The sequence below is a fragment of the Mesoplodon densirostris genome, chromosome 6 (genome assembly GCF_025265405.1).
Source record: "Mesoplodon densirostris isolate mMesDen1 chromosome 6, mMesDen1 primary haplotype, whole genome shotgun sequence".
Taxonomy (NCBI): Eukaryota; Metazoa; Chordata; class Mammalia; order Artiodactyla; family Ziphiidae; genus Mesoplodon; species Mesoplodon densirostris.
This window is the reverse complement of record NC_082666.1, coordinates 12,670,750-12,693,667: the sequence shown is the minus strand read 5'-3', so window position 1 is coordinate 12,693,667 and position 22,918 is coordinate 12,670,750. Positions and strand designations below refer to the sequence as shown.

General features: G+C 56.8%; 1 protein-coding gene across 3 annotated transcripts; it reads right to left on the bottom strand.

The window, feature by feature from the left end:
- Positions 1 to 209: 209 nt before the first annotated feature.
- Positions 210 to 22,918, bottom strand: LHX6 (LIM homeobox 6). Of its 3 annotated transcripts, XM_060101186.1 has the most exons (10): positions 22,835 to 22,918; positions 21,611 to 21,682; positions 21,038 to 21,220; positions 20,563 to 20,684; positions 11,488 to 11,708; positions 9,308 to 9,408; positions 8,996 to 9,091; positions 8,604 to 8,778; positions 4,458 to 4,561; positions 269 to 289 (listed from the first exon to the last, which is right to left on the bottom strand). In XM_060101186.1, the coding sequence occupies exons 1-10, from the start codon at positions 22,916 to 22,918 to the stop codon at positions 269 to 271; spliced, it is 1,179 nt and encodes a 392-aa protein (XP_059957169.1). The 3 variants fall into 3 exon arrangements, with proteins under 3 accessions (XP_059957170.1, XP_059957171.1, XP_059957169.1); XM_060101187.1 differs by lacking the exon at positions 4,458 to 4,561 and having other exon boundaries at positions 210 to 289; XM_060101188.1 differs by lacking the exons at positions 4,458 to 4,561; positions 22,835 to 22,918 and adding an exon at positions 22,482 to 22,532 and having other exon boundaries at positions 210 to 289.

Genomic DNA, 22,918 nt, shown 5'->3' with positions numbered 1-22,918 from the left:
AAACACAGGCTGTTGTTTTCACCCTGGCTCCAAATTTCAGGGAGCTCTGCCTTCAGGGAGGAGGGCTCCGCGGTGCTCCTGGCGGGTTCTGGTTCTCGGCAGGAGAGGGGAAGGCCAGGCCCAGGGGCCCAGCTGGTGGTGGGCAGGATGGTGGATGAGGGGTGGAGGCAGAGCGGGTGGATCCCTGGCAGCGGCTCGGACTCCGGATTTCAGCGGCTGAGGGGCAGCTGCCGGGTGCCCATGCTCAGTTGCGGAAGTGCCGGCAGCGTTAGTACTGAAAAAGGATGACCTGCAAGAGGAGGGCGTGGGAGGGGACTGAGCCGGGGCCTGCCCCGCCTGGTAGCGCCCCAGAAGTCCTCGAAGGCATGGAGAAGGAGCAGGGCCCAGGGCCCACATCTAGGTTCAAATTCTGGCACAGACACTTACTTGCTGAGGGGCCCTGGGCAACTCACTCCCCCTCTCTGAGCCTGTTTCCTCATCTGTAAAATGGGGATGACAACACCTCTCTCTCAGAATGGGGAGGATCTGGTGAAATCCAAGAGCAGCAGCAAGTGTCTCCTGGGCACGGTACCCGGCACTGGGTACAGTGCACACTTGCATGATTTCACAGAAGCCTCATCTCAGCCCGAGGGTGTCCCACCATCATCTCCTCTTTGCAGGGGAGGCCGCTGAGGCCGGGGAGGTGAAAATCAGTGAGCCTGCGATCACACAGCCAGGAAGAGGTGGACCCAGCACTGCAACCCAGGCCTAGGCTCTAGAACAAGCTCTCTTCATTAGACCCACTGCCTCTTCCTCTCCAGGCCACCCTGACAGTTACCAGCGGTGCCTACCAAGCACCAGGCAACAGGCCAAGCCCTTCATGCAGCCAAGCACCTCGACAGGCAGGTGGCTCAGACACGCCAGGTGCCTGACACACAGTGGGTGTGTTCCCAGGTCTCAAAGAGAAAAGGTGGCTGAGCTGGGGTCCGGTCTGCCTGACTCCGGAGCCCACGTCACACGGCCTCGCCCACTCACCCCACCTTGGGCCGTGCTCTCCTCTGGTCTCTGGGATGCCTGCCTGACTTTGGACTCTTCTGAACAGAAGCTCTCTCAAGAGGGATGACTCTGAAAGACCCTTCCCCTCCATAAGCCTCAGTCTCTCCATCTGATCGATGACGGCCGGGCCCTGATTTCTAAGAGCCTTCCAAGCTCTGAACTAGGGGATCTGGGCCCATGACCGGGAATAAATGTGGTCCTGGGGGCTTCCCTGGTGGCGCAGTGGTTGAGAGTCCGCCTGCCGATGCAGGGGACCTGGGTTCGTGCCCCGGTCCGGGAGGACCCCACATGCCGCGGAGCGGCTGGGCCCGTGAGCCATGGCCGCTGAGCCTGCGCGTCCAGAGCCTGTGCTCCACAACGGGAGAGGCCACAACAGTGAGAGGCCCGCGTACCAAAAAAAAAAAATGTGGTTCTGGAAGCTCACAGGCAGGTGCGGCCAAATGATGATGTGGTGGAGGCGGAGGGTGCTACCCCAGATGCTCAGAGCACTGTTCTCCCGGCCAGGCCAGTGCTGGTCTTGATGAGTGGGTTCAAGGGGCGGCCCCGGGGGGCCCTGAGTCTCCTCCTCGCTAGGCTGGCTCAGGCCCGGAGGGACTTGGGAGAAAGCCCATGCAGTTCTGCACTGACTGGCCATACACACAGCCCGCCAGGCTGGCAAGATGTGGACAGAAAAGGTCCCTGGCCGCTGGCAGGAAGGTCTGGCAGTGAGAGGGCGGAAGGTCATGGAGGAGGCGGAGACATTTTTCTGCAGAGCCGCTGGACACGAAGTTGGGGATATGGCCCAGCAAGAGAAAAACTCTGGCTCAGCAGCCAAACCCAGGGGCCAGAAACCTTCCACGGCCAAAGCTGCCAGACCCCAGACCAGCTCATCCTTCAGGCTGAACCAGACATAACCACAGGCTTAGCTGAGAAACCAGGAGACGAGGGCTCGCCTCCAAGAGCTGAGCCCAGCCCTAATCCGTTGCAAGGCTCCCCTCTCCCCTCCAGATAATGCTCAGGCCCCTTGCTTGAAGGTGCAGGGCCTTCATTATGTGACCTCCTGTCAGCTCCCACCCCACCCAAGGCCTCAGCTGCACTAAACCCCCCACCATCCCTCAAATCCAGGTCCCTGCAAGCCTCCTTGCCTCGGCATGGGCTCCTCGTGTCCCCTGCTTCTTCCCGAGAGCTGGCCATCCCCTCTTCTGAATCCTCGAAGGCCATGTGCATCCCTCACCGCAACTGTCCTGTCAAGCTGGGATGTGGCTGCGTGCCTCCTGCTCTAAGCCACCCACCCACTCCCTGAGGACAGGGGCCACGCCAGCTCGCCTCCGCAGTCCCGGGGCCAGGTCTGACAGCATGAACTCTCTCCCACAGGACGGGGGCAGCTCCGAGGCAGGCAGTCCTAGGATGGAGGCCAGCTGTACCTACGCTCACTGTGTGACCCTGGGCAAGCTGCTGCTCTGGCTGAGACCCCGTTTCTGCAGTTATGAAATGGCGTCAACCATAGTCATCCTCCCAGGGAGACAGTGAAGGGCGAGGTCAGAGAGAGCGCTGTGTAAACTGTAAAGTGCGGCACAGAAGGAGGTCACTACTGAACCAGGCGGACTTCAGAGTCTGACAGACTTGCCGCATCCCCGGACAAGTCGTGTCACCTCTCTGAGCCTCTGTTTCCTCATCTTTACCATGATGACGCCATCCTCATATCCACAGGGTGATTGGGTGGCATCAGACAACACGTGTAAAGTGCTTCAACCAAAAGCAGCCCTTCCTGTATGACTGTCTCGGAGGGGACGTTCCTGGGGAGTGCTCACCCGCCACTGGGGTCTGTGGGATTTGGGGCTGAATATGTACTACCATTGACTTGTAAACCTACTGGTCCTACTGGGCTGTCCGTACCTCCGCACCATCTACTTGCCCCACGGTACCCAGCACAGAGCCCAGCACAGAGCCTAGCACACAGCAGGTGTTTAATTAGGAGGCAGAGTAAGAGGGGCTGTCCTGGAGGAGTAGTCCCACACCTGTCTGCCTGCCAAAATCACTGGGGCTGGGTATCACACCCGCAGATCCCGGGGTCCCATCCCAGAACTCCCCACCAGCTCTCTAGGGGCGAGGCTGGGGAATCTGCATCCCTACAAGCTGCCCAAATGATGCTGAGGCACATGAAGACTGCACTCAGCTCAAAGGCCTGGCTGGCCCTGTCTCCCTGGCCCAGCACACCCAATGACTCCCGGGGCTCCCTGTCTCTCCGAGGACCACTATAGTGATGCTTCTAAAAGAGGCCTCCAGGGCCGACCACGGTCCATGCGCCTTCACCTGGCAGCCCGAGGCCCCCGCCTCTCACTCTTTTTCCTCCCAAGCCTGTGTGCCAGCAGCACTGGATTGCTCTGGGTTGCCTGAGAGCCGTGGCGGCTCATGCCTTCCCGGTTGAACACTGAGGTTCAGACGTGCCTGCGTCCAGGAAGCCTTCCTGTGTCTCTCCCGAGCTGCGCCCCACCCCCCAGCTCCCTTGGCCTCTGCGTCGCAGTTTGATCACCCTTTGTTGTAACTGTTGGCCTCCTCGAGGACAGGGACTATGCCTTCCTCATCTCTCTGCTCCTGGCAACTGACTCGGGGCTCGCGGGCACAGTCAGTACATGGTGAATGTCGGCTGAATAAGTGAACGAATCAAGGCACAAGTTCTCATTCAGGCTCTGTGACCTTGAGCCACCTGGGCCTCAATTTCCCCGTCTCTAAAATGAGAGGGTGTCTGAGAGCGGTGGCTTTCAAGGCTCGCTGGGAAGTGTCTGGGAGCTGAGCCAGAGGTGAGGGCCCAACTCACTCCGCAGTTTCACCCAGAGCAGCTCCACCCCCTTTCATCTGCATCTTGTGTTATGGAAAAGAGTAAACAAACAGGTTCCCAGGCTTAAAACAAAGTTTTCAAGCCACTGGACTGGGCGATGTCCAAGCACCCTTCTGGGTGTCCAGTCCTAATGCTTCAGACAACCAGAGATCGGGTTCCACAAAGGAGGCCTTACCAGTTGACCACGGTCACTGGCTGGCCTGCTGTCCCCGGGCCCCACCAGCTCGGGATATTCACTCCCAACAGACAGGAATACAAAGGAGGAAGTAGGAGAAACCCGTGAGATCATGGGAGGCGGGGTGGTGTGTGATATAAGCCCTCCTCGGGACCGCCAAGTTTGAGCAAAGTTAACTAAATCCACAAATCTGAAAAAGAGAAGGCCAGCCATGGGCGGGCGCGCTGCGAGGAGGCTGGCCGTGCGCACTGAACACACTGGCGCCTGCCTGAGGGACCACTACCTCGGGGGCACAGTGGGGGCCTGAGTGTCTGGGCAGAGGGTCTGCCACAAAGTGGCATGGTGCCTGCTCAGCGATGAGAATCCTGCCAGGAAGCCATTCCTGGCAAGGTGGCTCTGACCCACCCGACCCAACCCGGCTCCGTTTACCTTCTCACCCCGGTTGGAGAGTGGCCCATCCATGTCGGCTTTGAGGTGGACGGGGGGCGCGGTGTAAGGCAGCCGGCAGTGCACCTGCCCACACTGTACCTGACCTGTGGACGAGAGGATGCCTTGGAGTCCATCCCCCAGCCTCCATGCGGGATCCCACCAGCCCCAGGCTCGGTAGGCTGGAGCCCTGGGGCCAGTTTCACCTCTACCACTTACCAGCTGGGTGGCCCTGGGCAAAATTTCAATAGGGTACCATTTTTCTACGTGAAAGTCTTTATGAGCTATAAAGTGCTACACGATAACTGTCTAGCTCACTGATAAATAAACATTCATAAATGAGTATGTACAGGCACCCCTATATTCACAGCAGCACTATCCACAATAGCCAAGACATGGAAACAACCTCAATGTCCATCGACAGATGATTGGGTAAAGAAGATTTGGTACATATATATAATGGAATACTACTCAGCCATAAAAAAGAATGAAATAATGCCATTTGCAGCAACATGGATGGGCCTAGAGATTATCATACTAAGTAAAAAGTCAGAAAGAGAAAGACAAATACCATATGATATCACTCATACGTGGAATCTAAAATATGACACAAATGAACTTTTGTGCAACAGAAACACATTCACAGACATTGAGAACGGACTTGTGGTTGCCAAGGGGAGCTGGGTGGGAGAGAGGTGGAGTGGGAATTTGGGGTTAGCAGATGCTAACTATTATACATAGAATGGATAAACAGCAAGGTCCTACTGTATAGCACAGGGAACTATATTCAACATTCTCTAACAAATCATAATGGAAAACAATATAAAAAAAGAATGTGTGTCCGTATATATATATATATATATATATACATACACACATATATATATGTGTATATATATACACACATATATATGTATATATATATATATACACATATATATATAACTGAATCACTTTGCTGTACAGCAGAAATTAACACAACATTGTAAATCAACATCGAAATTAAAAAAGTAAAAAAAGGAAAAGAAACGAATATGTACAGAACACCTCCTACATGCAAGGCTGTATCCCATCCATTAGAATCCTCCCTTGGTGCACTGTACCTTCTTATCTCCCAAGAATCACCAAGGCTTTACCCCCATACCCTAGAGGACTCTGCACTCATGTCACCTTCTTTATGATGCTCTCCCTGACCATCTATTTACAATTGCAACCCAACACCAACCCTACCCTCCCTGTCCTCCTTCTCAGCTTTATTTTTCTTCTTTAGCACTTACCATCATCTGACTTACTGTATATTTTTATTTTTTATTTGATATCATCTGTCTTTGCCAGCTATAATGCAAGCTCCAATGAGGGCAGGAATTTTTGTCTGTTTTCTAGATTCTAGATCTTTGTGGATTTCCAGGATCTAGAATGAGGCATGGCATCTAATTTGTTGAATGGGTCTCTGTACAACATCTAAAATGGCGGTGGCGGGGGTGGGGGGATTCCATCCTTATGCCTGACCCAAATCTCTCATGCTTCAGCCTCTTTACCACTACAGTGGAGAAGTCTATGGCCTTGCTCTTCTCTGCACTTCATCCTCTTTGGTCACAGGGGAAAGAGCTCTGTACAGAGACTTACAATTGATATGTAACTTAGGACAAGTCACTGTTCCTTTCTGAGCCCCAGTTCCCTCATCTGTAGAATAAGGTGGTTGTATAAGATGGGGGATTCTTAACCTGGGGGGTTTTAGGGGTCCACGAACAGCCTGAGATTACATGGGAAACTGTGTGTGTGTGCATATTTCTAGAATCTGATTCCAAAGCTTTTTATCATATTCCAAATTTGGGGGCTTCCCTGGTGGCACAGTGGTTGAGAGTCTGCCTGCCGATGCAGGGGACGGGTTCGTGTCCCGGTCCGGGAGGATCCCACATGCCGCAGAGCGGCTGGGCCCATGAGCCATGGCCGCTGAGCCTACGCGTCCGGAGCCTGTGCTCCGCAACGCGAGAGGCCACAACAGTGAGAGGCCCGCGTACCGCAAAAAAAAAAAAACAAAAAAAAAACCAAGTTTGAAGTCTCCAGGAAACTCAGGAACCTGTGGATTTAGTGAACGGCGAAGAAGACTGCTAGGGTGACCTTCAGTCCTGCAGCAAGAGGCAGCGGGTCCACACACCCTTGATGCCTCCTGCCCTGAGCTGGGTTCGCCTTAAGGGGAAGAGGAAAGGGCACCTCAGCCCCATCTCTAGGTGTCCAAGACAGTTCTAGACTTGGCCAACAAACTGTGTGGGCAGAGTCCTGGCACAGCTCTGGAGGCCATGGCCCCACTCCCCACGGGGCCACCTAGATCCGTTACCAACTCCACAGCAACTGCCGGCTGGTGGCCCAGACTCCTGGTACCTAGAGAGCCCCTGGTCCTTGGCTCCTTTAACAGATGAACTAGATCGTCAGTGAGCTCTCTGCAGCCTGAACATGTCATTGTTTCAAAAAGAAAGGGGGGGAAAGTCCCTCCTACTAAGCAGATGGTTCAGAAATGGAACAGAACAAAGAGACATGGTTTCCAACTGACAGCCTGGCGCAGTGAGCAGGACTCTACACTCTCAGCTCCACCAACCAGAGCCACTGCCATCACCACAAGGGCAGCTAGTACTCATCCAGCACTTACTAAATGCTGAGGATGTTAAGTCAATGATCTCATATGATGCTCGCAACACTGCTTTGAGATAGGTATTCTTTCCGTTTTTTAAAAGAGCTTGGATTCTTACTGTCCTCATTTTTTACAGATGAGGAAACTGGAATTCAGGGATGCTAAGAAGCTTACCCAATGTCACACAGCTAGTAAGTGACAGGGATGGGATCCGAAGCCCCACAGTCTGATGCTAAAGCCCACATTCGATCATTAAGGAACCTGGCTCCCACTAACTTACTGTTGGCCCTTGGTTTCCTCATCTGTACAATGGGATGGTGATGTTTAGAAACATGTGGCAGGACAGTGCCTGGCACATGGCAGGGACTCAGGACACAGCTGTGCTCTCCCTGACCTCCCTTCTCTTTCCCTTGGAGCCAGAGAGGGAGGGTTTGAGTTTGTGGGTATGTTGTCATCACTGCTATATTTCTGGTCATGCCCAGCTTTGAGGAAACAATCAATAGAAACAACCTCAAAGGGAAAGAAAATCTGTGATAAGCACCTGCTCAACAGCAGATTCACTGAATGTCCATCCCCCAGAAATGCACAAGGCTACTCTCTCTCTTTCCCCCAGGTTCCTGCTCGAAGGTCACTCCACCACAATCTGCCACCCCCTCTCCACCACAGTGCTCAGTCCCCACTGACATGCCTGCCCTCCATCCTTTATTCTCTCTCCCCCCTCTCCCATCCTGCAGCGTGAGCCTTGGGAGCACACAGGCTTTGGTCTGTTGTGTTTTCAGTTGTATCCCAGAAGGCACAGAGGGCACTCAAAAAATATTTACTGAACACATGAGTGGATCCTCATAACCCTGTGAAGTAGGCATTATTAATGTCCCAGTTTACAGATGAGGAAACTGAGGTTCAAAGAGGTCAGGTGATTTGCCCACGGCCTCACAACCTTGGGTACTCCTGCCACCCTGGCTTTCTTCTGCAACCCCAAACGCACCCATGCCACGCTTTCTGCCTATATTCGGTTCCTCTGCTGCCTGCACCCCTATTTCCCCACTCCTTGTGTCTCACTAATTCCTACCTATCCTTCTGGTCTCAGCCCACTGACAGGCAACATCTCCAGACACTCCCATCCAGCATCTTGACTACAGGAATTACCACAATTAACACCACACGCTCATCTATCTCGTACTGTTCCATGTCTCTCCCTCCAGAACCCAGGCTCCCCAGGACAGGACTTTAGCCATCTTGTTCTCTCCCTAGTCTCCGGGGCCTGGCACAGAGTGGATGTTTGGAAAGTATCAATATTTTTTGAACGGCTTAATGGCTTGCCTCTACTAAGGGTCGAGCCCCTCTAAGGCAGAGCCGGGGCACTTAACTCCTCTCCATAACCACTAGGTCCGAGGGACTGCGGAACCTTCGTCTGCACGCACGAGGCTCATCGAGGCCTCCCCACGCCTCCGCCGCCCACGAGCGCTCATCTACACCCCCTCTCCCACAGGCCGGGCGACCGGGCTGTGGCGGTCACTTACTCTCAATGTAGCCGTGCAGGGTGACCATGCGAGCCCGCTCGGGGCTGCTGAACGGGGAGTAGTGGATGTCGTCGGACAGGGCGGAGGGGAGGCGGGACGGCGGCGCCCCGGAGGGCGGCACGGGATGCTGTGGTGTGTGCTTTTTATGACGCGCCCGGCAGTTTTGAAACCACACCTGGAACGACAGCCTCAGCAGCCTCAGCCTCGCGGAAAAGAGCCGGACGCGCCGCCGGGGGACCCCAGGCGGGACTGCCTCGTCGCCAACTGAGGGAGGGCGGCCACGTGCGCCCCGAACCCGCGGCTCCGCAGCCCAGCTACGCGCTCGAGGGCCCACCCCCAAGGTCCCTAGGCCCCGCCCCAGACCCGAAGGCCCCGCCCACCCCCGGCCCCACCTGGATGACCCTTCGGCTGAGGCCCGTCATGTCCGCAAGCTTCTGCAGCGTCTGCGCGTCGGGGTTGTTGTCCTGCGCGAACTGCGCCTGCATAACCTGCCAGGCGCCGCGGGGCGGTGAGGCACGAGCCCGCCGAGGTCGCCAAGGCCCCGGCCCAATCAGAGGCTCCGGCCCGGAGGCCACGCCCCAGACAGCTACAGCCCCTCCCCGCCACCCGCGGGTCGGGCAGGGGGGCGGAGTCAGGAGGCCCGTTCAGCACCGCCCACTCCGAGGCCCGGCCCACACCCGGCCACTCGCGGCCCGCCAAGGTACCTGCAACTGCTCGGCGGTGAAGGACGTCCGCGCGCGCTTGGCCGGCTTGGGCTGACTGTCCTGTTCCGAGGGCACTGCCCCCTCCAGCGTGAGGCCGTTCCCTGAGGGCGACAGAAGTGGCTGACCACGCGTCCCCATCTCTTCTAGTGGCAGCCTGGAAAGGACGGGGTGGGGGGAGCTGGTCCCTGGAAGTGTCGGGAGCGGAGTTGGCTGGGAGGGGGGATCCCAGGGTCCTAGTCCCTGAGCTCAGTCTTTGGGGAAGGGGCTTCCACTTCTGAGCGTCTGCTCAGTACCAGACGCTTCTCTTTCGGTGTGCCCTTTATGTCTCACAGCCCTGAGCACGAGCGACATTATCCTCGTGTTACAGCGGAGGAAACTGAGGTTCAGAGGGAAGAAAATCCCAGCTCTGGACCTTTCGACTGGTATTCTGACAGCTGGCTGACTCTAGCGCCCCAAACTGGGCTCCCTCCTTGATAAACTGGGGAAACCAAAAAAGGTTGGAAGGATATACACCAAAGTGTTAGCAGGAGGGAGTGCAATTATGAAGACTACTTTCAATGTTTCTGCAACTTTTGAAGTTTTTTCAGCAATCACGTGTCTCATCACCTTGTTTCTCTAAGGTTTAACTTTGTTAACTGGAGTATATGTTAGTTATTCTCTTTCCATTTACATTACTTTTATAATCACACTAAATGTATTCCCATTTTAGTTTTTAGTACCTCCTTTTTTGGAATGCAAAGGTAATAACATGCTCCTTGCCAAAACCTCAGAAAATTCAGATAAGCACAAAGAAGAAAATAAAAATCTCCAGGAATTCCACCACTGTTCATAATTTTTTTAATTAGGAAAAACACTAAACAAACGCTCCAACGTACATACATAGAACGAAATCTGGGAAGATAGACACTAAAATATGAGGGGTGGTGGCGTTCAGAGTGGTCTTTATTTTCTTCTTTTTGCTTAACCATCTTTTCTTAATTTTCTATAATGGGCATGTGTGTGTTTAAGATTAAAAAGTAAACCAGTAGCCAAAACTGAGGGCTGGTCAGTAAAGGAGTTCTGAGACCATAAGCCTTCAGGTTCCCTGCGTGGTAGGAGTCTGGAGTCAGGCCTGACTGTGAGAGCTGGAGTGTAATTGGCAAGGTTGTGACTAGGAGTAGTCCTGGTTGGTCCAGGTATGGAAGGAGCCTGGAGTCACTCCTGAGCCATGGTGTGGGGGAACCTCTAGCTCCTGGACTTCCATCCCAGCTCCACAACTGACTTGCCCAGTTACTTGCAGGTAACTTCAGAGCACCCCAGCTTCACTTGCTCCCCACCTAGACCCACTCAGCCCTGATCCTGGCTGGAGAAAGTGATGGCTCTGCTGTGGCCATGGCCAAGAACACTCTGGGGACGTCTCACTAGTTCCTCCTCAGAGGCACTGGGGATGGGGCAGGCACTTTATGACTCAGCCCCCATGATCCCAGGAAGACCTGGACCCTGTCCCTGAGCCTAAGTGTCTTGGGAAATCACAGTATCAGAGCCAGAAGAGATTTAGGGATCTTTCTAGTCCAATATCCATCTTGAAACTAGGGAGACTGAGGCCCAGAGAGAAAAGGAAACTTTGTATGTCAGCGCAACATGCCAGAAGCAAAACTGAAGCTTGGGTCTCCAGACTCAAAGGCCTCTCTCCTTACAGGCCAGGATGAAACCCCACCCCCAATCTCTGGCCTGTAGCTGCTGCGGTGGGAGTTGGGAGAAGAGGGTCACTTCATCTCTCGCAGATGGGCCCAAGCCTGGTTCCAGGAAACTGGAGGGGATGAGCCTCCAGGCCAACCAGAACTGTCCAAAGGTGCAGTAGGCTGCCCCATTATGAGAATCATCTCTAGGGATCACTGAGTGCCTCTCGGCTTTACAGCACATCGGCTCATCTATCTTTGAGGTGTCCTACCATCAGCCCCATTTTACAGATTAGGAAACATAATTTGCAAGGACCGGAAGTGACTTCCAACTTTCAAGCAAATGGTGGAGCCAGAAGCGGCCAGATCCGTGTGCAGCACCCCCCCATGCTGCCTCCAGGTGATAGAGGGGGCAACTGGCTCTAGAGGAGTGTGGGCAGTCCCTGGGGTGCTGGGGGGGCGGGTCAGAGAGGGCTGGGGAGCCGAGGGGCGGCCAGTTTCTGGGCGGGGCAGGTTGGGTACCGTTCTCGGCGGCCCTCTTGAGATTCTCAATCATGGTGTCGTAGTGGATACGGCAGAGCACCTTCTCCTCGACCAGGCCAAACTCCTCGCCCGTGGACAGCTGGCGCTTGCACGAGAAGCAAGCGAAGCAGGCCAGGTGGTAGGCATTGCCACGTGCCCGCCGGACCCAGTCGCTGGCGTAGATCTGTCTGCCGCACCTTGCGCACTTGGTCCCAAATCGGCTGAAGGACACGGGGTGGGAGGGGGGGCGAAGGGGAGCGGGGGGCGAGGCTCAGACAGGCCATCCAAATCCTAGTGGCCCGGCCGTGCCCAGGTTCCTGAGGGCCTTCACGCATGCATTTCCCTTTGCCTGGATTCACCACCCCCTGCAGCCAAGTCCCACCTAGAAGGCAAGCTGGTAGGTGGTTTTTATTTTCCTCCTGGTGCTTTTCTGAGTTTTCCAAATTTTCTTCAATGATCACTTAACATTTGTATATAGTATTAAACTGCTCATTAAAATATAAGTGTTAGGGAAAATTTAATAGTAGTAATAATATAGGCAGATTTATGAGCACTTAACCACTTGCCCAGCAAGATTCTAAGTGTTTTATGCTGATCATGCCAAGTAATCTTCATTTTGCAGATGAGGACAATGGGGACCAGAGAGGGAAAGTAACTTGCACAAGGTCACACAGCTTGCAAGGATAGAACTCCTAGCCAGTATGACTCCAGAAATGAATAAACTGTAACCCAGCTGTAGAGAAGCTCAGAGTTTCTTGGAAGCATAGGCAGATATGCCCTTACTAGCTTTGTGACCCCGGGCACATTGTTCAACCTCTCTGAGTTCTCATTTTCCTTGCCCTGGGCTGAACTAGGTGGCAACAGCAGGTACGGCTATTTGTTTACTGCTTTGTAGTCTACTAAGTAACCAGCTAGTCCCAGACTCTGGAGTCCTGTGTCATTCTAACAAGACAAAAAAGCCCAGATCAAATGCCCCACTCTCCCTTAAGCCTTCCTCGATTCTGCTTCTTCCCCGTCTCCCTCCCCCTTTGTGCTGTGGCTATTTGGGTGTGGCTACCTCCACCACCAGACTGGGAGCCCCTCCAGGAAGCAGCAGTCTGATTTGCCCTGTCCCAGAAGTCAGCCCAAGGCCTGTCCCCAGAGCACCAGGGAAAATTTGTTCTTGAAGTGAATGACTCACTCTGTGACCCTGTCCGGACCCTCTGAGCCTCAGTTTTCCCTGGTGCACACTGTTTCAGGGAATGGTGCTTTCACCCATCCAGCCTCTCAAGCTTAGAAACCTAAATCATACGCTCCTCCCTCTCCTCAATCCCCCATCCAACCAATCATCAGGCGCTGTTGGTTCCCTTTCCTAAGTATCTCTGGGACCCATCTCCTCCTCACCACTGCCACCACTGCCCTCCTAAACCAGGCTCCCACCATGTGCCCCTCACTGCCAGTCTCCACACCCATCCTCCCCATACTGGCTACAGGGAAGTTTCCAGCATGCACAATTTACCCTGTCCGCTGCCCTGCTTCAAATCCTCTGGTGGCTCCACTCTACCCTCAGGATCTGGTCCAAGATCCTTGGGAGTTTACAAAGCTCAACAGACCACATCCTCTCTGGCTCCTCTCCTCCCTAACCTTCAAGATCCCTCACCCTACACTCAAGCATGAGCCCCAGTCAGCTACAGTGGAAGGTTGGTTCCAGGTCTTATGGCCCCCTCTGAAGCACTTTCCCACCCCAGGCCTTCGCACAGGCTGTTCCCTCTTCCAACCCTCCTCCCACACCCCCAGCCCCACGGCTCCCAGCACCACCTTCTCAGCAGTGATCACACCGGTCTGTAAATGTCAGGTTTCTTGGCTCTCCCCTCCACCCCTGGCATTCCTGGGGAAGGATCTAGAAGATTTGCCTCTGTGTCCCCAGAGGCACATTTCCACCCAAAAGAGCACTCGGAAATGCCTTCGAGTGCGTGGAGGAACCAGCCCAGCAAATGCGCCCCGGTTACAGCCTCGCCTGCCTTGGCAAATGCAAGCAACTGCCGGTTGAATAAACGGTCTCGGGTCGAACTAAGTGCAGCAGAGCGGAGGCCTCTGCCAGCCCCGGCTCTAGACGTACCCCCAGTGCCATGCCGCTCTGTCGGACAAGGAGCCCTAGGGGACCCTGTCGGCGGGCGGCGCGGTTCGCTCAGGCAGCGCTGCGCACCTTTGCGGGTTCGGTCAATTGCCCCCCAAACAGAAGTGGTTCCAGACCCTGGAAATTCGGCTTCCCCAGCACAGCCCGCGGTCTCCGTTCCCAATCTCTCAGTAAAAAGGAGAGGAAACCGCTTTGCCCACCCGAGCCTCCTCCCGCCGAGGGGCCAACCCCAAACTCCGAGGTCCGGCTCAGGATTGGGAGAACTTCCGGGCCTCTGAAGGGAGGAAGAAGGGCCAGCCGGGTGCAGAACCCTCGCTGCGCTCCAGGGTCCCGGGGCGCAACTCCTTCTTTGCATCCCCCTCGCCGCAACCGCGTGAAATGGGGACTCTGGCACCCAATTTGCACACGTGGAATCGGAGGTTCGGAGTGGACAAGTGACTTCGCCAAGACCACACGGAGTGTGGGGCAGGGGTTGAGGTCCCCTCCGAAGTGCAAAAAAACCCCTAGAACCTGCGAAAGCAGCCCGGACGGGAGATGCGTAGAGTTGAATCCCGGTGTATGAACAGGAAAGGGGCCTGGTCTGACCGAGTCGCATCCCCACTCCGGGCCTTGGGACCTGGAAAGTCCCGCGCGCAAGGCATAGGAACCCTCAGGCTCCGGTAAGCTGGGAGTGCGTTGCCAGGGAGCTGAAAGAGCCGGGAGGCGAAGGTCCGGGCCCTCAGAGGCAGGCAGGAGCCGTTGCGTCTCCAGCCTGTCGTGTTCCGGGATCAGTGCGCTGAGCCAGAGTGTAACACCTCGGATCCTGGCGCTTGGCTCTGCGGGATTCCTCGTTCTCGGCCAAGACGCATCCAAGACTCTCCCCGCGCATCCCCGATCTTCCCGCTCCACGAGCCCCGACGCCCGGGCGCGTTCTGCGCCTACGTTGGCGGCTCACAGTGCCCTCATCCCCTTGCTCTGAGGCGGGAGCCGCTAGCGACCCGTCAGCAACTTTGTCACCCTCCGTGTGTCACCCTAAATGCCAGGAGCTGTCCCCAGCTCTCGGAGCTCCCTGCGCTCGCCGTGTCTCCGCCCAGTCAACGAAATCATCCTCCCGCTGGATCCTTGGATGGGGTTGGGGGGTCGTTTTGCAGTTTTCGGGCCGCTCCTGAAGCGTGTCCCCCACCCGGGGAAGGGGTCAGTGGCACAAACAAGGGGCACGAGGAGGCTTACAGATCCAGGCTCTGACAAACCGACAGACTCCTTCCCAGGCGGGCTGCGAGGCCCGAGCCGCCGGATTCCGGAAGCAGCGAAATCGGCGGCGGAGACAACGAAACTTCAAGAAAGGGGTGCTCGGGAGCTGCGAAGGGAGCGCCAAAGCGATTAGGGGGCGCGGCCATCGCCCGCCACCCCCAGCCTTGTGCGCGCCCCTCCCTGGGTCCCCGCGCGCGCCACGGGGCAAAGGCTCAGAGCACAGAGGCGCTTTGAGGATGGAGAGATGTCGGACGGAGGCTGCGCATCCTGGCAACTGCCGAAAGGAGCGGAGTGGGCCACGCGCACCGCCTTGCCCTCTCTCCCCGGAGCAGGGAACGGAGACACCTGGGTGCTAGTGGCTCTGCGGAGCGAGCTGTGCGCCTTTGACCAAGTCAGGCTCGCCCTCCCGGCCTGCCTCTCCTAGATACCGAGTAAGAGCTCGGAAGTCATTGGTTGGGTGAATGAGCCTCAACGAAAGAGCCCATCGGAACCTCACTGCGACCCCTGCCCATTACTAAGCTACCCCTTTTCTGCATGAGGAAACCGAAGCTCAGAGTGGGAAGGCCAGTGTTAATTAAGAAGCTAGTGAGCCAGGGCGCTGACACTCAAACCAGGCTTCCCTTGTTTTGCGTTCGGGACGCTCGCTTGAGGGCCTTAGAGCGAGTCTACGAAGCAAACTGGGGGGATCAGAGGTGGAGTCCTTCCTATTCCTTCTGCTCCTCCCCTTCCCGGCAAACCGTTCGGAGAAGAAGCCAGAAACAACAGAACCAGCAACTAAGAGGTTAAAACGGCCCACTCCTCGGAGGTCCCAGCGCAAGGCCCCTCCCGAACGCCTCTCTCAGCTCCCCCAACATCTGTCCCCCAACAGCTGGCGGCCGCTGGGCTGCTCTCTGCCGCGGTGGGGGGCGACTTCCCAGCTCTGAGCCTCCCGGGGTACCCTCGCTCCGGGGGAGGCGGTGGGGTTCTCCCGCTGGAGTCCGCGGTCTGAGCTTGGGTTCGGGGGGGCAGGAGGGAAGGAAGGCTGCGGGTTGTCCTAAGTGTCTCGCGCCAAGCTGGGGACAGCAGTAGGCAGGGCCCCTCCCAGGCCCAGCCCGGGGCACTCTCTGAACCCCACCCGCATAAACACAAGGAGAGACAGTTAACCCCTTACTCCCCACTCCGAGGGTCAGGAGGCAAGAGGGCTAGAGACCCTGGTGACCCGATCCTGGCAAAGTTGCTCCAGTCACTGGGACTCTGAGGTCACTTCACTCCAGCCCTAGTACTCCCAGGGCCCACCCATGGAGAGTCACACAGCACAGCAGGTGCTCCCTGTGGGAGCCCTAGGGCCATGGGGGGTGGGGGGAGGAGGCCTTTGCCATTGCATGGGCCCCATCTTGCACAGGGGGGCTGCTGACATGTCTCGGCTATAGGAGAAGAGTATTGAGTATCTAGACGCAGGGATGGTGAGTCAGGCAGCCACGGGGCTTATCCCAGTTCTGCCGCTTATTAGCTGTGTGACCTCACCACTCAGGGCCTCAGTTTCCCCTCCTATAATGTAGGGATTATGACAGTAGCCTACTCACAGGGGGGATCTCAGGAGTCAATGACATAAAACAATGAGATGTAAGGGGTTAACACAGTTCCTGGCTTAGAGAAGAGCTCTGTACAGTCTCCTGACAGCGTCCTCGCCCCTGTCTGGTCCCTCTTCCACTCTCTCGCTGGTGGGACCCTGGGTACAGCACTTTCCACTCTCTCAGGACATCATCTCCCCCACTCTACAATAGGCAAGACGCTTCAGGAGGCCAGGAGCTGGAAGGGCACTGCAGATCAGTCCATGCCTGCCTTTGGAGGGCAGCAGCCACAGGTTGGTGGGCAGGAGGCAGCCGTCTGGGGTTTTGATTGCTGAGGGCAGTGGAGACATGAATGCCCCAGAAAGGAACACTATTTTTCCCCCAGGACTTTTTTTTTTCACTTCTTGGAAGAAAATAAAAAGAAAAAACAGTCTTAAACCAAAAAAGTGAAGAAATTAAAAGCAATACACATTTTCTTGGTGGTAGTTTTTTTTTTTTTTTTTCTGCTAGGACTCGGGGTTAGGGGAGGTGGGAATCTGGTTGAAGCCACAAAGGCTGGTGAGGTCCCTCTTTGGATGGCAAATGGAGAAACTGAGGCAGAGAGGTCCAGCGACCTCACTGAGGACACACAGCCAGTGGAAAACCAACCCCTTCCAACAATGCAAAGCCAAGAGCAGCAATGGACCTCTGGACCACCTCCCCACCCAGGCTCTGCAGCCTCCTGCCCCGATGAGTTTGGAGTGCCTTCCTAACTTCTAGCTTCCTGAGTCCCCAACGCTGCCAGCTCTGCCAAAGGAGATGGAAGAGGGGTCTACAGGCCAGTGTCAAGGAGGGGCAAGTTAGGGGATAGAACTGAGAGGAAACTCTTCCCTGGATAAGACCAGAGCCAGAGGACCTCGGAAGCTACCAGTGCCCCCTCCAGGGGGTCTTGGCCACTTCCTCCCTCCCTGCATCCTGTCCAGAGATCTTGGCCTCTCTTTGGGGTGAGTGCTCCAGTCCACTTCCCATCAGACTCTCGACCTTGGGCTTCAGGAAACAGAGGGCTAGAGGATCTGAGCGCTCAGCCCTTCCCTGAGCCCCAGCTCTAGAGAGGGGCTCTGTCTCCCATGCTGCCATTCCCGCTCTCTCCAGGAAGGGCTCCTTCACAGCGGCCTCCCAGAGCCTGGGCTGCCACGCCAGGCACTCAGTAGTCCCTGCCTGGCACTCCGCCTGCTTTTTTCTCTCCCTTTCTGTGGGTTTTATTATTTTTGTTACAGGTGGGACTGCCAGGGATGAGTTATGCCTGCAGGGAGACCTGGCTGGGGGAGAAATGATCAGAAGAGCCACAACTCTTCTCTCATCCCAAGGAATGTGAGCTTTTATTCTCTCCATTTTCTTAACCAAAAATCTGTTTTAGTTTTGTTTTGAGGGCTCTTGTCACTGCTGGAAAAGGATTAGCGTTCAGAACCTGCAGCCCAGAACTGGCCCATCCCCATCCTTGCTCCCCAGACTGCCTGAGGAAACGCCATCAGGTGATTATGCCTGGAATCCTGTCACCAATGGTGACAGTGGTGACGTCCATAGCACCTACACTTTAGGGAGCCTCTACTGAGCCTTCCTCCCTTCACTGGCCTCCTTGGCAGCTCAGAGAGATAACCCTGATAGGAGGACACTGAGGGCAGAAAGATGCAGTGATTTGCCCAAGGTCACACAGTGATCCAGGGTTGGCCTGATGGAGCCTGGTCTCAGTGTCTCCACAACAGCTGGACATGCCATTCCCCACCCCACCGCAGTGGGAAGGGGGACTCCACAGCCAGCGAGGTGCTAAACAGTGAGATCAGGATCTGAGTTTTGACTAATCCTTGAAGGTCTAGGAAAGCACATCAACCAAGGGGGCTTGGTCCAGCCCGGGCATGAGCTGGGGTTGGAGATGCAGCAAGGACATGTGGCTCACAGGGTGGCAGGTCTGTCCCCACCAGGAGAGCAAGGAGAGGGGGCCAGGCCTGCCTTACTCTACGGGAAGAGGCCTGCTGGGTTCCCCAGGCCTCAGCCGTGTCCCTGAATAGCTGATGAACCCAAGGAGCCCTGAAAGAGTAGCTGGCTTGTTTTGTTTTGTTTTTTTTTTTACCAACTGGAGTCAGGCCTAGAGCAGGGCACTGGCTACACAGGGACCCTAACCTCCTTCTCCTGCCCTGGCCAGCTAAGAGTCAGATGGGACAGTGGAGGGGAGACATCACACTCTGGTTACACACCACACAATGATAACCCCACTCTCACATACACACACACACCACAGCCCACATCCACAAATCCACATTCACCTCACACCGTTGAGCCCCCAATGCCTGGGTTAAGGCCGTAAGCAGAAATGCTCCCTCAGAGGGGGTCTGTGTGGCGGGATGGGGAATGAAGGGATTTCAGAATCCTCACCTGCTCACCTCCAGATCCCAGTCCAGGTGTAAACTTGTCCTGACCACCTTGCACAACACATACACACACACACACACACACACACACACACACAGTCCCGACATTCACACAGCCACACACTCTCTACACTCACACATAAACTAAAAGACAAATGCTTGTTGTAAAGGAACACCTACACTGTCCACACACCCCTCACCCTGCTCAGTGACACATTCCCCCAGCGCCACTGCACAGATCCGGACAAGACAGACACACAAGCATCCTTGAGTCCCATGAATCCCAGGCCACCTGGCAGAGCCGCCCCTCCCCATGCACACCCCAGCTGCACTGCCACTCACAGCCATGCACCAGGAAGAGTCCGTTTTTCGAACCAGGCTTCCTAAGGTTTCCTTAGAGTACCCCAGCTCCCAATGCTGCTAGCTTCTTCCCAGATTCAAGGTCCTCTCGTTCCAAGTTCCCAGAGACTCAATGCCGGGGAAGGGGGCGGCACTGCCTTCTACTGCATCCCCTGACTCAGGGGATCTTTCTGGGGCTGGGGTCTTCCCAGGAAGACAAGCCATGACCTCTCCCGAGGCAAGGATGGGAAGGATGTCGGCGGACTGGGGAGGGGGGGTGGTAGTTATAGGGGAGTAGCTTTCTCCACTTCCTGAGAAAGCCCTTGGGAACAGGCATGCGGCCCAGGAACCAATCCCACTCTACTCTCTTTGGACTCTGTAGGCCCGCTGGCCGGGCTTCAGGCCTGCTTCAAGCGTCCCGCCGGGATCGGGCCGGCAGCCGCTGCTCCTCTGACCTCGCAGTGACCTCGACCCCGTGACCGGGTCAGGCCCGAGCTGCGCGGTGAGAAGCCAGGCGCAAGCGGCGCAGAAGCGGCAGGAGGACTAGCCGGGCTGCTGTTGAGAGCTGAGCGGCCGGGACGCGGCACCGCGGCACAGAGAGCGCAGCCCAGGGTGATCGTACTCGGGGCCCTGGCTACGGCGCCCGACTCCCCCTTCCTGTCCCGGCGGCCCAAAGTCAGAGCCTAGACCCCAGAGAGGCTGAAGCCGGGGCCCGAAACGACGACGGAGCTGGGACTGGAACAGGCGCCTGGGATTCAGGCAGAACCCAGACTCGAAACACTATACTCGAGCGATGCCGGGGTCTGAGTTGAGGCGGAGCCGGAGACCGAGGTCGGGAGTTAGATCGATGAGCTTGAATATGGGTTCGGATCCGAGACCGATGCGAGGCTAGTGCTTGGGGCCGGACCACACTCGAATCCAGCCTCGAACCCGGCCGGGGTAAAAGCCGAGACCAGAGCCAGGGCAAGAGTCTGGAACCCAGCTCAGGGTCCTGCCCGGGAGAGACGCCGGCTTGGCTGGAGTAGGAGTAGGGTTGGAACCCAGAGCCGGAGCGCACCGGAGATGCAGCCAGGTCGGCTGGGATACGAGCGGATCGGGGCAAGACGGGGACATCAGAGCTCGACCAACGCGCTGGAAGTCGGAACTTGAGCCTGAGACTCGGGCAGGATCCGAGACCGAGCCAGAGACGCGACCAAACCCGAGTGGGCCACAGCAACCGGAGGCGGATCACCGGCCCGAACCTGTGCTGGCACCCGCGCTCGGCCTGGAGCTCCTGGTTCGTGGCGCTGAGAGCCGGTGGGCTGGGCCCTCGCGGCGCGCCAGAGCATTCGGGACGCGGGGGCTCCGGAGCCAGAGACAGCGCGTCGCAAAGGCGGCCTCCGCGCGCCGGTGGCCTGCCTGCGGCGACATTGCTGGCCCAGCGGCCGCAGCCTACCTGAAGTAGTCCATCTTGCAGAAGATTTCCTTGTTCTTGATGTAGCAGCTGTTCTGTTGCCTCAGCGACGTGCGACACACGGAGCACTCGAGGCACCGCACGTGCCAGATGAGGTTGTTGACCTGGGGAGGGGGTGGAGATGGGGGGCGGCTCAGCGCGGGCCTCTTTTCACGCCCGGCCCCAGCCTCCCCGGCCCCATTTGCAGACCGATACGCGGAGCTCTGAAGGTACACGGCACTTCCCCACTTTTCCTCTGTAACACAGTCTCAGGGAGGTAGAAATCAACTCTGCCCATTTTTCAGACAGGAACCCGGGAACGCAGAGAGACGCTACGATTTGCCCGAAGCCACGCAGTCAGGCAGGGCTGAGCCAGGTTTCGAATTTAGTGGACCTGGCGCCGGCATCGTTTCCCTGCAGTCCTCTGGGTTGCAACCCACACCCCGCCAACACACGCAACACTCCGCGCCTGTCTCACCTTGAGCAGATATCGGTCCAGGATCTCGAGGCCGCAGCTGGAGCAGATGTTCTTGCCGGCAGACGGCACGGAGGAGGCGGCAGAGGGCGGTGAGCAGACAGATGGCGTGCTGGGCGTACAGGGAGAGGACCGACCCTCGTCCTTGTCCAGAGGGCCTGCTAGGGCCTCAGCGTCCGACTGAGCCTGCAGTGGGGAAAGAGGGAGAGCCGCTCTCTGAGCTGAGGGCTAAGCCTGGTGCCCAGCGTTGCTGCTGCTTCGGAGACAAATCTGGGGCCTCAGAGAACCAACTAACAACGAAATGCCCCCGAAACGACAAGCCACGGGCTACAGGACAGGAATGGAAGGGCCTACTGGAGAGACAGGACGGCTCCAACTTTTAGCACGCGCTTCCTAGGTGCCAGGAGCGGTCAAAGCTCACCTTCCCGGCCAGAAAACCGAGGCTCAGAGAGGGGCGGCGCCCTCCGGCAGTCCCCCAGCGCACGGGCAGCTGTTCGGGGCCGGAAAGCCGGGTCAGCTCTCCAGGGCCCGGCCGCCGGGAGACCGGGGACCGAAAGCAGGGCCGAACGAACTCACCATGGCGGGCGGCGCGGTCCCTTCAAGGCAGCGGGTGGTCGCTTTGCAGCCGGACCCTGGCTGGGCCATCACCTGGGGGAGGGGGGAGGGAACGCAGGCGGCGGCGGCTGCAGAACTGGCTTCGCGCAGCCTGAGCCCAGCGCCTCCCCGCGCCTGTTATATAAACCGGCGCGGAACAATGAGTCCTAACTTTGTAGTGGGCATTTAAAGCCCTTCCCCACAAAAGCGGTGTCTCTCTAATGAAGCAATTTGAATTTGGATTGGATTTTTTCCCTCTCTCTCCCCCTCTCCCTGCACTTAACCCGTGGCTCTTGAAGTAATCGCTTAGTTCCCTTGCAATACAAGCCTCTGAGGGGGGAAAAAAAACACGCGCACACATACAAACTACCTGCAATTAGAAATTGTCGTGAATGCCCAAGATAAGAGGTAGCCAGAGTGTCAATTCCAACTGTCAATCAGTGAGATCCATCAGGCCGCCCAAAGAATTGCAAATTTGATTTTTTAATGGTAGTAATTAAAAATCGAATTTTTTCTCCCTCCACCCACCCCCTTCCTCGCTCCCTTCTCCTCCTCTCGACACAAAATGCAAAAAGGAGAAAAGAGAGAAAGAAAGAAAATAAAGAGATGGGGGGTGGGCGCTTGAGGAAAATAAAACCGGGAGCGTTGGGAGCATCAGCCCGTCCACCCCGCGCGCGCGGCGAAATTGGTGCGGCGATACCGACTCGGATCCAGGAGCCTTTCGCGGGCCAGTCGGAGGGAAACCCGGAGCAAAATAGGGGCTAGATCGGGGCCGAAACGGGACCAAAAAGAGAAAACGGAGGCGTCCAAAAAGAGGAAAAAGCACCCTCCAGCCCCTCGGAGCGCCCGGGACCGGCCCCGCGCCGAGATTCTCAGCCTTGCGCCCGCACAACCCCCGGCGCATTGGCGCTATCAGCGCCTATTCAGACGGACAATACCCGCCTCGCCTCCTCTTGATTCGCCTGTGTCTTTGCTAAATCGCTTTTTGAGAAATTCCTTCAACATTTGCATAATGTGTTCCCGCTTTCCGCGCCCCCCCCCCCTGCGCTCCTGCATGCTCACACACTCACATACACACGCTCCCAAGCGCACCCCAGCACCCCTCCGCTCTGCGGCCGCCCGCCACCCGGCCCGGCCCGGCTGGGTCTCGGCCCCTGTCCGACCCCGGCCCGGACAGCTCACCCACTCGCTCTCTCGCTCGCTCACCTGGTCGGTGGCGGGGCCGCCCTCGGCCGGCAGCCGGCAGCCCTCGGGCAGCGCCGGGGCGGCGTTCTCATGCTTCCAGTACAT